This window comes from Bactrocera latifrons, unplaced genomic scaffold, assembly GCF_001853355.1.
Source record: "Bactrocera latifrons isolate USDA-ARS-PBARC rearing strain unplaced genomic scaffold, ASM185335v1 scaffold_1493, whole genome shotgun sequence".
NCBI lineage: Eukaryota > Metazoa > Arthropoda > Insecta > Diptera > Tephritidae > Bactrocera > Bactrocera latifrons.
The window spans coordinates 6,075-21,448 of NW_017534956.1; the positions used below are offsets into that span (position 1 = coordinate 6,075).

The 15,374-nt window shown below is 33.2% G+C and overlaps 1 protein-coding gene across 1 annotated transcript; it reads right to left on the reverse strand.

The window, feature by feature from the left end:
- Window positions 1–14,421: 14,421 nt before the first annotated feature.
- LOC108965833 lies at window positions 14,422–14,921 on the reverse strand. The gene is made up of 3 exons (XM_018928489.1): window positions 14,887–14,921; window positions 14,746–14,839; window positions 14,422–14,670 (listed from the first exon to the last, which is right to left on the reverse strand). Exons 1-3 carry the CDS (start codon window positions 14,919–14,921, stop codon window positions 14,485–14,487), a joined length of 315 nt encoding a protein of 104 aa, XP_018784034.1. The 3' UTR covers window positions 14,422–14,484.
- Window positions 14,922–15,374: the final 453 nt, after the last annotated feature.

Here is a 15,374-nt window from a genome sequence, read left to right on the forward strand (position 1 = left end):
TGAACTTAAAAATGTACAACACTGGATTTCAGTGTTAATAGTTGTCAACCCTGTCAGTTTGTAAAACTTTGTAAACTTCCTTCTTCTGGATTGCGCTACCGTGGAGTATAGGCGTATATTTATATTCGGTATTGTGTAATACTTTATTTTAATACATATGTAATTATAATGAATTATAATTAAATAAATACAAACAAAACAGAAACAATCGCCGTTTTTCGGGTGGATTGTGTAAATTCGTCCGAAGGCATTAGTTGAGAACTCACCTCGATATCAATTTACTGGTTGGCCTTGCTTTCTGCGCAACTATTTCGTTGACGATGCATTCCATGTATAATATCAAGGTATTTTCGAATAAAACAATGTTCTCGCAAACGGATCACTGACGAAAGCTGAGAAACAATTCGTAAATGTTAATTTTGTTGCTGGCGGTTTTCCACTGGCCGTACTGTATTCTCTGGGTTGAAATACACTCTTTTGCCATTCTCCAAATTAATTTCGAGACACACAACAGTCGGGAAACGTTCATGAATTGCAAAAGTAAATATCCAACAAAGCGCTTTATTGCAGTTCATGTATCGACCGTATCGTCCAAGACCAATAACCGTCATGTTGGTTAATTTGGTGACGTACTTACAAACGTATTTTATCGATTACAAAAAATTGCAATACTCAACATTGACATGAGTTTTGAATGTGAATTAGTCAATAATGGCGAATATAGTACGATTCATGTGTTGTCAGCTTCGATATTCACTCTTCTAAATCGAATGCTGAATGTTCTGCCATTGTCGTCTGGTGAGCGACGCCATCATTTCTAGTTTGTGTTTCCGAAAGAAAAGCACGTGGATATTGTTTCGTGCATTTATTGTCAGACATAAAAAAACCGAAAAAAAGTATATGGAAAAAGTTAATTTTTGGAATTATCCAATTTTACAACTTTTCCTCATGCAAAGTATAAGTTACCTTTATTTCTAAACCTTCCTCGACCCACAACGAACAACCTCTCAAAATTTCATCAAGATTGGTGCAGCCGTTCTCTTAGCATTACTAACAAACAAACAAACATTCATTCGTTTGTATGGGAAAAAGAAAAGGACTGTTTTTATTGGTTTTCCGGCAATTATTCGAATTTTTCGTAAAAACCATCCTTGAACCTCAACGAACATTTAAAAAAAATAATTGGCAAAATTGGTCCAGGCGTTGTTGAGTTATGCGATTAGCAACACATTTTGCGATTAATTTTTATATATAAGATAATTCTTTGTACTTCCTGAAGATTTATTGCCGAAGAATAAAAGTTTTTATTTTTTGCGATATTAATAGTAGTGGTTAGGTGTAGTAGTTCGCGGTGTATTTCTTGCATAACCGTTTTTTGTTTAAAAAGTTTGAAGTTCATTTGTTTCAAAAGATTTTCGAAGTGAGAGTTCATTACTTTTTGTTTATTATTATATACCACGATATTATTTATTTTTTGTTTTATTTCTATCACGACATCGTGATCGGGTACTGATGTAATTAATATAAATATACTGCCTAAGAAATTTAAAGCTCTTTTTTGTCGTCTAAATAATAGCTGATTTTTAAGTACTTATATTCTTTGTATTAATGCAGTGGCTTCTATGAGTTCTAATTTAGGGTGTTCCTTCATTGATTCTTTGTTTTCATTATGTTCTAGGACAACCGTTAAATTTACCATGTGAAATATTTAGTTAGTTTAATGTATATGTACGAAGAATCTGTTGTTGTTAATACATATTTTTTATCTGAGACGTCAGTTACCGTGTGAGTCATTATCGACAATTATTGGTTTGATAGAAGTAGTAAGTTCAAGATTTGAAGTATGGACATTTCGTATATTGTCTTTATATATGACTCTCCCATGTGCTGTCAAAATTGTGTCCTCACGATTTTCGTTCACTGTATGTGTTGTGTATCGTTTCGTAAATTTATCGCTTCTATCCGTTTTTTCGAAAATAATTTATCCTTATTTAAAGATTCTGTGTATTCTTTTTTTGTTATGATACTTGGGCATATGTTTCTTTTTAAATTTTTTTCACTATATCTGGATAATTGTTCCTATTGAAGTGTATCGTCCTATTGTACTCCTTTATCTCCTGAAATATTTCATTTCTTTATCTGCGGCCACTGTCCTTGCTATCTCAAGCATAGTTGAGTGCAACCTCTCGATTTAAGCGTTTGTTGTTGAATGATGTCGTTCGTATATGTTTATTTTGTAGTTTATTCAGTAGGGCTTTCGTGCCTATTCCGACGAATTTAACTTTCGTTATCGGTCATTAGTTCGTTACAGTATGTGAGTGTTTGAGTGAGCACTTCGTCTAGTTTACATCTGTTATGAGTGAATTTATTTTCTCTGTCTGTGTTATCTTTAAAGTCTTTTAGTTTTTGTTCGGTGTATACTTTTTTTTATGTATCAAATGTGTTTTTTATTAGTGCACGTACGTCGTACCAACCCTGCCAGCATAGAACGGTGAACAGTAGGTTAAGAAACCCTCAAAAGTAGAGAAAAAAGTGGTGAGCTCGCCATTATCCGCCTGAAGATTGCAACCACTTTTCCCCTCACGTACTTATACCTCTGTTGCACTCATTCAGCAGTATAAAAAAGTATATTTGTCCTGCTCTAATATCCCCAATCGACAGCTGATGTAGAGATGCATTTCTCTTTAATAATTTAGAATATTTTTAAAATTCTAAACATTTTAAATGAAATTTTTTTTATTTTCCATTAATAATAATATATGAACATTTTTAACAGAATTGAAAATATGTAMAWAWAWWMAAAAAAAAAAAATTATTAATATCTGAAAATAAATAATAAAAATAAAGAAAAAAGAAAGAAAATTGTTAGCCGTGGCTAGCAAGGAAGTATTTATATGTTATTAACCGTAAATATCTTATGATTAGTGAAGGGTGTGGCTGTTTCTAGAAAATTTTCTTTACTTTGAACTAGTTCGATTTGTGTTTCAAACGAGTTAAGGGACGATTTTACATTTTTTATGTGTCTAGTAGACAGATACGTCTGAAGTATTGTATATTTGTCGATTTTTTCGGGAAAGTCTGCTACGATATTTTCGTGTCCTGGATTATATTTTAATTTTGCACCATACTATTAAATTTTTCCATCTTTTCAGTTTGGTATTTGGATTTTTCTCGGATGTGGAAATATTAGTGATTGGCGCGCTGTGTTAATTTCCTATAGTATGAAGCTAAACCTAGAAAAGAGCGCAAATCATTTAAATTTCCCGGAATTCTATATTTTTCTATGACTTCTATTTTTGCAGGATCTACCGTAATTCTACCATTTTTTATCACTTACCCAAAAAATTTATTTGGGTTTGGAAGAACTTTGACTTTTTTCCATATTGGCATTGTGCAGTGTTTGCAAATCTCTTCAATGCAATCTTTATTAACATAACTACTTTTTGCACCTGAATCTATTAATATTATAAAATCGGGTTTACCATTGGGCATGTCGGCAGACCGTGATGCCTTATAAAAAATATTAATGTTCTGAATAATTAGTGCTTGGCTCATTATATAATGATTGTATCTCGTTGATCACATTGTTCATCTGGTAAACACGTTGCGCTTTAGTGTGTACGTTTTGATCAGTGCCGTCTCTGTTCCTCTTGAAACGATTTCCAAATGCTTGTGTTGCTTGTTTAAATGGGTTGAATATGTGTTGTGGTTGTGTGTGCTGCGGTGGTAACGCAATTTGTTGATTAAAATTTTGAGGCATGTAGCTCTGTCGCGTTCATCGACGGAAGCGTGTCGATGAATCAACATCCATGGGTTCGACTCGTGATAGTTGATTTTTTCTTTGTTGCTCACTGTACATACTGTGCTTTGTGTGTTTTGTGCAGGCGGTAGCATTCTGGGTACATACTCTAAATGCTGGTGTCTTACGTCGTGCTACATAGTTCGGGCTATGTCATGTGCTTCTGACAATGACGTACAGGATCTTGAGTATAGAGCGTTCTTGATGGATGCACTCCTTAGTTCAGAGATATATGTATGTCTTGATAGCTTTTGATTGAGCTTCATGATTTAGTACTTCCACCACAAATTCGTTTTTATGAGTCATTTCAAGCTTTGAATGTATTACGTTTAAAGATTTGTTAATCTGATCATAAAGTAGCGCGCAGACGAACAATATTATTGATCAACGCATATTGAACGTGTACGAGGGCTTCAAACATATTGATAGCGTATTGAAGCATATTGATAGGACTTTATATTGAAGCATACTGACGGCGACTATATTGATGCGCATATTTACGTCTACAACGTTTATTGATCAATATGAGCTCATTTACGTGTATAATTTTGTCCCGTTAAGTATTCTCAACAAGTGCGCAATGGCAGAAACAAGTGAAAGTGAACTTGAAATTATTTCTATGCTAATAAATTTTTATCGTGATTTGCCCGAGTTGTGGAATAATCTAAAGATTATTTCAAACAGAAAAACAATTAGCATTTAAAAAAATCTGTGCAGCACTTGTTCTTTACAAACCTGACTTCACTATAGAGAAAATTAAAAAGAAAATAAACGTCTTGCGCACAAATATTAATAAAGACTACAAAGCAATTGAAAGTGCGAGCGATTAGGGGCATCAACGGATGATATTCCAACTCCAAAGGCATGGTACTTTGAAAAGATGATGTTCATCAAAGACCAAATGGCCATAGCGGCAACTGATAGTACAGAGGTAAGTACAGCACTGATAATTTTTTTTTTTAATTTTTTTTTTTGATTTTGAATTTTACATACATATATGAGTGGTATTTTGAATTACTACTGCAGACTGTAATTATTTGAAAAATTTTGTGAAATCATCTCTAATATTCTTCGCATCAACAGTAGAGTTACCTCTGATTGATCTGTGAAGTTGCAAAGTAATTTGTTGCTCATCTCGCCAAGAACCATCTTCGAAAGTGCCATTGTTTGTATTCTCATAGTCCACATCACCCCTTCGTACATAAAACGCCTGGTTCCTGTTTGATAAGTAATTGTGTAAATGACAACAACACATTACTATTTTACGACACTTCTCCGGATGAAATTTAATTGGTTTTTGTAATATTTTAAATCTTTTTGTCAAAATTCCAAAGGCATTTTCGACAATTCGTCGAGCTCGAGATAATCCATAGTTAAAAATGCGTTTCTCGTTGGTTAATTGAGCACGATTATATGGCTTCATGAATTTTGGATCTGCTTTTGTAATTGTTTTTTGGAAAGTGCTTTTGTAATTGTATTAGTATGATCCAGAGTTGGCAGGCTTTACTATCAGTATATGCTTTCCGTCTACACTGCCAATGCAGTTGGGGTAATTCCACTGTTCTTCAAAATCATTAGCAATTTCTTTCCAACCGTCTGCAGTTTGGGTTCCTGCAAATGAAGCACATTTTTCTATTTAAACTGTTTTTTTTTCCAGACTGAAAGTGAAGAATGTAGAGTTTCTCTTCAACGCCGCAACGTAAAAGGTCAAAAAAAAAGTTTGCTGAATAGAACTGAAGAGCTGGTGGGCTTGGCTTCAGAACATTTTAAAAAGCCCGAAACTGAAGCAGACATAATTGCCAAAGAATGGGCTTTGAAATTTAACAGATTATCAGCAGATCAGAAGAGATTTGCAGAAAATAATATTAATGACACTCTGTTTGAAGCTGAGAATGGAAGTTTGACTAAACAGGGAGTGCATTTTCTTACTTCCAATAATTCATTTGTTCAAGAAAATCGTCAGGCGCATTATTCATATGCTGTGTTGCAACCAACGCCGTTATCTTCAACAGCACATCACCGAGTACAACATATGGCCATGAAACACAAGTAAACATGTCGGCATTTGTTTATCTTTTAAACTTCTTACCTGTATATTTCCCTTTAAGGCTTCAATGATAGATTCGCATGTTTCCAAGATAATGTTCGACAACGTACAAGGAACAATAGCACATGTAAACTTTAAATCTTCTAAATCCATTCCAGACGCTAAATATCTTAATGTAATTCAAAGCCTTTGATATGGCCGAATGGCCTTGCGCATTACAGTATCTTGTTTTTGAATTTTAGGTCTTATCAGCTCCAATAAGTGATTAAAAACTGAATCATCCATTCGGAGGAAAGAAGATGGCGCAGTAAATGCTCATGTGTAAAACGATTTCTCAGCATGTCAGAGTTTCATTTCACACACAGCCAAAGTAATGGTGAGAAAAGCTAAATCTTTAATGGACACCATTGTTTTGATTTGGAGAAACAATCACAAAATATTTTCAAACTCTTGTAAAATTTRTAAACTTGCGCGAAAAAAGGCAACCTACCCATGCAACGAGCAGTCTCACACTAAAACATCGTATTGACAGAGCTAGTATTGAAGCTATATTGAAGCGTATTAATACACCTTCAATCATATTGATCAATACGTTGATCGTTTAGGGCTACTTAATATTCATGACGCGCCTACCACTTCATGAATATCTCTGTTGTATTCCCATAATTTTTTCCTATAAAGTGTACAATGGTTTTTGATCGTTATAGGACATGTCTAATCTGTCTATTATGTCGTCAAAGTTTGTTTTAATGTTATTATTATTATTCTGTACTCCATTAGGATCTCCATCTGTTTCTTTGTGCATAAATTTTCACATTTCCCAGGCTTCGGTAATGAGAGCAGACATTTACGAGTTGCTAAGTTTCTTTGTAACTCTACAAGTACTGTTTGCAACTTTTGTAATTCAGAGTTTGCCATTTTTATTTATTATTATTATCTCCTTTWTTATTTCGTACTTTATATAGTTCCTTTATATAGGCAGTGGAAGAACAATCTCCGGATAATATAAATTTAAGAAATTAAGTTGCACGTACGCGTGAAAATGAAAATTCAGGGCAACGAACTCAACGAACTCAAAGTCTTCATGCAAATAAAAAAAGTCGATTTAGTTAAAAGTGAAAAAAATGTATACGCAAACTATTTTATTTAATAACATATAATTGACCGTGAGAGAAACACGGATTTTCTAAATCTGAACCAAAAAATTTCATTGTTATGCTTATGATTTAGATTTAGAGCATATGCCAAGTGGATTGGAAGTTGTAAACGTGTATAGGTGAATCTGATTTGGGATACRTGGAGAAGTACAACTTCACCTCAAAATAGTGGCTTCAAGAATTGCCCATGATTTTTTTTTAGAAATAATCTCGTGCCATTACATAATTTCGAAGCACAATTATAGTTGAGCCAATCTTTAGTCACAAATTATGTGGTGGCATACCAGGAAAATCTAGTAAACTTAAAAGCTGTTCAAGATAGTTCGTCTGGATCAACAACAGTATCAATCGATTTAAATGTAATTTCATTACCAAGCAATATCTGCTGCATTTTGAAATTGAGGGCGTCAACATCTAAATTTTTCGTTAAAGTACTTCTCAGTACGAAGTTTTGCTTGATTAAACTTGAGCTCAGTGCACACATCGATTAACTCCACTTTTTGAAAAATCTTAAATTTCAGTATCAAAGCCTTTGGTATAGTCATAACTTTTTATATTCATAATAACTTTCCTCAGTAATAAAAATTAGCACCGTTAAATAGCAATTGTTTTTTTTGGCAACTGAATAATAAGTAATTTATTTCAGAAGACATTTATTTAACTACATACTTTAATATAAATCGTTTCAGTAACGCCGTATCTGTTCTGGCCGTGCTTCGACGCTATTTTTTTCGTAACAAAATGTATCGGTAAATAGTAGCATAATGCCAGTGGTAGTTAGTATAGCAGTGATCTCGCACGCCGAATATTACTGTGTACTTCTTAGTCTTTTCAACATTACTTCCCGATTTTATTTAAGATAAAATCAAGATGAATGAGACTAATGATATGAGTGAGAAAAGCAGTGATGATTCTTCAATAGGATTTATAAATAGAAATTCTGGGTTAAGAAGACGTTTATCGTTTTCCTCGGATTCATCGGATTGAACTAGTATAAACCCAACAAACACATTGATTGGGAGAAAAAGAAGTCGTAATCCTGTTAAATGGATACGAAATTAACAAAAGCATAACCGGATAAAAGGTTTGGCATACAGGAGTAGGAGAGGAAAATTAATACCTGCAAAAACATTTGTCGATATACAATGCAGGTGCTGTCAAAATTGCATTCAATAAATTATTTCAGATGAGAGAGGCCGGCATGAAAGAATTTTTTAGGTTACATAGTCAACTTGACCAAAACATTTTCAAAGTTAACGAAATAAAAAAATGGCGCCCTACGAATAAAACTAAAAAACGAAGATCACATTCGTTTACATATTACTTCGAGAAAAGGGGGACTTGATATTACCGTTTGTAAGAAATATTTTAGAGACACTTATCAGGGGAGTGACGGGAGATTGATTTTCTAATGAACAAATTACATCTTTGGTTGATAAGCGCAAAGGTGGCGTTGCAAGCCAGTAGTCACTACAATAGAGCTCATAATCCAAGACGACAATATTTATATCCTGCCTTAAATATTATGAAGATGTATGAACTATACGTCACAGAATGAGAAAAGAGAGCACCAATGAAAGAAAAATATTATTATAATGTTAATTTACATTTTAAACAACCATAAAAGGACAAAGCTATATGATTCGATTTTGCCATTATTGAGTCATATGCGAAAAAAATCAAAACGTTTTTTACCAGATTATTGGTATTATATAATGAAAACATGTAGAAGGAAAGCGTCGTTTCATCTAATCAAAATGATTGAGCTGTACGAGATATACGAAGACATTGACATACTTCAGCGATTTAAAAGACAGCGGCTACGCTGGCTAGATCATGTTGTCCGGATGGACGACAACACTCCAGCTCTGAAAGTATTCGACGGGGGAAGCAGAGGAAGAGGAAAACTCCACTCCGTTGGAAGGACCAAGTGGAGAAGGACCTGGAATATCTAATTGGCGCCACATAGCGAAAAGAAAAAACGACTGGCACGCGGTTGTTAACTCAGCTATAATCGCTGATCACTCAGATATAATCGGTGACTACGCCATTCAAGAAGAAGAACTGTCATAGGGCCCTCAGTAAATTGGCTTAAAATACGCTGGATAAAGTTAGAAAGGTCCAAACCCTATCTCTTACAATTCAAATGTGAATATAATGAAGATACATAATTTCGAGATATTAATATATGAAAATCTTTTGTGGGTAGACCGAAAAGTTTGAAAAATATAGGTCAGCTTTTATTATATCCTAAAGGTAGAACTGTGACAAAGGAAAAATGGAATGACACGATTAATCTGCTAAAATTCATTCCTTCTGTTAAACACGATTACTATAAGAACTTGTCAACAAATTGAAATAACGTATCCTCACATACAGGTGATGAAGAAGACATTATTTATAATATTATTAAATCATCCCAAATAATAATACCGCTAACATAAAGCTGCTATGAATTAATTACGAAAATATTTTTATAACCAAACTTCCAACATTCATTTTTATTGAAAAGCTGTGATAAAAATGTGTAATAACTAACTTTTTCTGTATAAAAAAATTAAAAATTTAACTTTATCACTTTTTTCAGTTGCCAAACCGATTAACTCCATCAGTCATATAAAAACTATATTGAACAGTGGCAATAAAATTTTTCCATTTTTTGACACTCGTTGTCCATACTACCGATTGTGATTATTGGATGTGACGTATGTGGATCCAGCTAAAAGTGTTTTTAAAGGCTTCGGTGGTATATTCAACAGTGGCAATGAAATTTTTCAGATGCGTAACATAAACTGATTCGCCTTTGTACTTGAAAGGAAGACAACAGGAATGAAGGGATGTTTAACTTATTCCAGTGTGAGAGCGCCTCAAAATTAGCGTTTTTTATAACATTTTTCAGTGTAGCCAGATCAGAAAAAAGCTATTTTTTAGGCATTTTAAATAAAACACCCAATTCGCATTTTCCACACCACCTATAAGGTATGCAAAAGGGCGCGTTACCGAAGTTATTTTTGGGTGCTCGGTTCCCCAGTAGGCCTATATCACCCATTAAATTTTATTTTATTTATTTACATAAAAAAATTAAAAAACAAAACGATAAAAATTCATATTGTATAAGAAATTAACAAAAAACAATATCACTCCATATCACAGCATAATAATAAAGTGTAATACTAAAAACTATAAAAATAAACGTATGTACATATGCCAATATTTATGCCCCAAATTCTAATTTGTAATTAATTACTTTCTAATCATTATCGTTCTAAGCTTACAGCGAATCTGCTTAAAAAAACTTATTTTAGTATTAAATATTTACCTCATTGCAACCACTAAAAAAGGAAGATAAAAACTACAAATGTGAAACACACAAAATTTTATTCTTAAAACTTGGTACAGTAAATCTTTATTTAAAAATTTTCTCAGAAAATAAATTCTAATTCTAATAAATAGGGCAATAACCACCTTTGGGTCACAGTCTTCACAACACAAGAAGGTCCTAATATCTTTTAATTTAGAAAAAAGAATTTCTCCTACACCTATTTTATGACAATTTCTGTCAAATTCCTCGACAAATTTTATTTCTAAATTATTAATAAATGCAACAAACTCTTCAGGCGGCTTCACTAAGTTGCATTTATCGATCTGGTTTTGGTGTATGAATATGAATTYATCCRAAGGAATTTCATCTCCTAAATAAGGTAATGGCAGAAGGCATGTGTGCATTTTAAAAATTTTCAAATAAAGGTAGGTTTTTTTAAGATATTTACGTAACGTAAGCCCCCCGACTTCCTAAATAAACTAGAGAACATGAAAAGTGTAACTCTAGTACCTCCCCTACTTTTGATCTGATCAAAAAAATGATCTGAGCTGTCCTGACATAGTCGTCTTGTCTTTAGGTAAGGAAATCCTGAGTGTAACAGCAATCGCTACAATCGTCTTAAACTATTAATATTAATAACCCACCCCTTGATAAAATTGAAATTATGTGTTGTGTTGTTCCCTAACTCATCTACGACCCGAATTGTTTTTAAAACTTTTTCTGCCTCATCTGAAAACTGGTTTTGCTCTGGGAAACTTATAAAAACTTTTTTAGTGGGTACAATGGCCTCAGTGAAGCTACTATTAAAGATATCAAATAATTTATTGAAAAAAGAAGCGAAATCCGCGGTATTAATAAAGCTCATRCTATTTGAGCTTAAGGCTCCCGAGCCTTAAAGAGAAAGCATACCTGAAGCGACCGTATTACTTAACACTTGAGACGCGAATTTAACTTTCATTTTTTGAAAGGTATTGGGGTAAATATGAGCATCGGTTAATTGATGCGCACACCGATAACTCGACTTAGAGTCCTGTTTATAAAAATGGACTATATCTGACCAACATACGCGACTATTTTTAAAATAAACTTTATTTTTCATATTTTGTAAGCAGTTTCGGCTAAATTTTAATAAGTGGGGGCTTCGTCAAAAAAAAAAAAAAACATATTTCCTTTATTTTTATTTAACGTTGAAAAAAGGCCGTGACATTGAAACACCTAACAATTTAGCTAAATTTTGAAAATTTGTACCCTGGTCACAAACAAAATGGCAAGGAACTAGCCCTTTTTTTTGAAGTTGGGTTATGGCTTCAAGAATATATTTCTTGAGGACATCCCTTTTATAAGAGCCTCTAACAAAGAAATAAGCTAACGGGTGGTACCAAGGTTCCCCACCTGTACCTTTCACCATTATGGTCATTGCAGTTGTGGCTATTCTAGATGTGCGATTTTCATCGCCATAATCTTCAAGACCTATCACCCTATCAAATTTCCTATCATACTGCAAATGACATTTTAGTGACATTTCATCACAAGAAACTGATACGAACTTTTGTTCGAAAGAAAATTCCTTACTCCTAATTTGTAAAGACTTTATGCTGCCTTGGGTGCAACCTGGGAAACGAGGCCAATCTGAGACAAAATTATGTAACGTAATTTTCGAGGGAAAACTAAGTTGGTGCTTTAGGTAGCGGTAATCGATTGGCGACAAAAAAACTACACCCAAAGCTAAAGTTTTAAGAAAACTATCATATCGGCGACCGTGACTTTGGCGATTACTATTTAAAAAACTACTCCTAATACAAGCACCTAACTGATGAGGAACTTTGTTGCAAACTATCTCAAGAGGATCTGACTTTTCCCTAAATGAACTAATTCTTAACATTTCCCAACATATTTCTAATTCAGTTGCCATTTCGACCAACTGAGCTTTTAAACTCCTATTCTCCTGTTCTTTTTAATCTAATTTTATTTTTAAAATCCTATTCTCTTCCCTCAATTTTTTTTCTATCTGTCTCTGCTGTCAGACCTCTACCTGTTTGCGCGGCTTTTTCACTACTATTTAGTAGTTCCTCCTCAAGAAGTGGCAGAGGCTCTAAAATATTATCGCGGTCTTCCCTTTCTAAAAGTGGAAGCAGCTGCCTCGATTCACCGTTTGCATTTGAGGCAGATCCTTCCATTTGGGGAAAAAAATCTTCAATGCCCATTTCAATAGTATTTTCATAAAAAGGATTTGAGGCGTTAAATATTGGCTCAATAAATAAATTCATATCCGGAGCGGCTCTCGGACGCAATTTTTTTGCGTAACGCATTTCATTAGAAAAATGTCGCTCACACGCAAAAATGTATTTAGTTGTTTTTTCATTTACATCTTCAAAAACACCTAAACGTTTGAGCCAACATTTACGCCATTTAAAAGAAACAAAATAAAATACGAAATGTTATATACTACATAAATATGTATAATAATAATAGTACAAAAAGTGCATATTTAATGAATATTTAAAAGTACGATTTTTTTATAAATCATAAATATTCAATGATAAATCGTTGCTTTAAAATAATTAATTTAATTAAATAACGRCAATGGCAATAAATTGACAGTTACGCTCTGAACATGTAGATCGCGACAGACTGCGAACGACATCTGTCAAATATTAAAATACACACGTTCTTATGGACACAGTTATGTAGTCGTGCAGCTGCCTCAATAACTCTGTCCATAGGAACGTGTGTATTTTAATATTTGTCAGATGTCGCTTACAGTCTGTCGCRATCTACATGTTCAGCACATCACACTTAAAAATACCCGGAATTTCTTTTTCATTATACAAAATTAATATTTTAATCGCACAATGGAAGCACTTATTTCATCGAAATTTTTACTAAGTCACAAACACTTTTTGCACTATTTAACGTTTTTTACTCACCGTTCGAGATCCGTTCCACTGTTTGGAAAGGTAAATATTCTGCCTCCCTCGCCTGTTTCGCATTCGGTATTCTTCGAAATAATGCCGTTACAAATGGAAACAAAAAAAATGAAAAATGTCTCCAATCGAATAAAAATTTGGCAATAGTGCCAAAAGAAAATCCCAAAAAGGGTAATAAAAACGATTGAAAAACGCATGTCATTAGCGCTCATACAACAAGAAGTTAAGTGAATGAATTTTATGTGATTTTTTTAAACTAATTTGCAAATAATTACTTCATTTGCTTTTATAGCATTGGAAATCAGAATAAATAGCAAATAGCAGCAGCAGCAATATCATCAAAAGCAGCAAATATCAATTGTTAAGCTTAGTATCCAGCTCTCAAGAAATGTAAAAACTTCATATAAAAAACGCTTAAGAAACGGTCAAGTAACTGTCCTGCGATAAATTTACTTGCGCTAGTATGCAGCTTTACAGAAATCTTGTACTAATTTTTAATACATTTTTTCAATAAAATGCGAATATGGCAAACCAGGTTTTGCGAAGAAACATGAAATCCACAATTGTTTCTTGAAGGAAATTCAAAGTAATCGTTAAATTCATCCTAAATTAGTTAAATTCATTATTATTAAGTATATTTCTTTTTGAAATGTTGTATAAAGCTTAAAAATCATCAACAAAATTCCTTAAATCGCAATGAAAAAATTTATGTTACAACACACATACACACATACATATTACGCACAAAGTTATTTTCTTTCGTCTATTCTCTCTTGCTCTTCTATTGTGGATCATTCACAATGCGTAACCAGCCGTCAAAATTGCTTGGAGAAATAATGCATTTTGTTTCTTGAGCAATTACTTGAGAGCTGGATACCAACCTTTAAGTAAGTACATATGTGAAAATAAGTGTGTGTTGTTTGAAATTGGACTGCGCAGTCCAATATAATACGCAAAAATAAATGCATACATACATATGTGTGTATTTTATGCGTTTAAAGGTTATGTTCCAGCTCTCAAGTAAATGCTCAAGAAATTACCGGTATTATTTCGTTTGTGTGAAATAGTAGTTAGAAAGAAAGTTTGACATTTCATATCGCACCGTGAATGTTAAATAGTAGAAGAAGAGTGTGAAAAACTAATTAAACAGAAAATATATTTGAGCAAGAGCAATTAGTAAGTTCCCATTATGCATATTTAAATTTTTGTAAAAATATCATGATTAATTATTATTATTTAATTTTCAGGTGGTCCTGGTTAGTATCCATCAACAACCAGTCAAAACTAGCAAGGACATATGGTGAGTTGTTCTTTGCTGCTACCAAATCTTGCTTCTTTAAAATGTTGTTGAATCGATTCCATGTTTTGTCATTTTGACTTCCGCTAAACGTCCAACTACTTGTGGTGGGCTTTGGATTCTGTAAAATACACAAACAAAATATAAAACATGCACATTATATACATCCTTTTACATGCACATTATATAGACTTACATAATCATATTGCGGAACACTTAACACCTTCACATTCGCTCTATTTATAAGGGAAGTTGAATCAAAATCTTCAACTGTTGGACCTGTGAAAGTTCTGCGAAAGTACAAAAAAAAAAATATGCATGAAATCTTAAAATATTATTTCTTTTGTGTGATATATTTGGCAAAAATACCATTTCTTCAGCAAACTCCCGATCAATCGTGTCTGAAGAAAGGGCTCTTTGGCGTGATATCGTTAGCTCTCCCAAATCCATCCAGCTTTGCACTCACTAACTAAATAAACATAAAAAATAAAATCAAGTTAAGAGATTCATAAAATAAAACTTTAATTTATATACACTTACCAGTTTTGCCAACCGAATTGCTTATGTTTACCCAGGCCTGCTCCGCAGCATTTTTATTCGAATGCATAACGTTTGTTATGTCCCATATTCGCGGCCACTCTTCCACTTCTTTAATTAGTTGTCGTTTTTCAYCTGGTGTGAAATTAGTTATTCTCTTTTGCCGCTTTGCTACAGATATTAATTCTTCCATTTCCAAGGATTAAAGAAAATAACATAAAAAATTCAAATAAAACTACAAACTTACTTCTTCTTCCCACTAAATTTGCGCCAGAAATACATATATAG

Coding starts and splice junctions, on each gene's coding strand:
- LOC108965833 (XM_018928489.1), bottom strand. CDS start 14,921: ATGGTATTTTTGCCAAATATATCACACAAAAGAAA. Junction 14,840..14,886: donor AATATATCACACAAAAGAAA/TAATATTTTAAG, acceptor GTACTTTCGCAG/AACTTTCACAGGTCCAACAG. Junction 14,671..14,745: donor GTGTTCCGCAATATGATTAT/GTAAGTCTATAT, acceptor TGTATTTTACAG/AATCCAAAGCCCACCACAAG.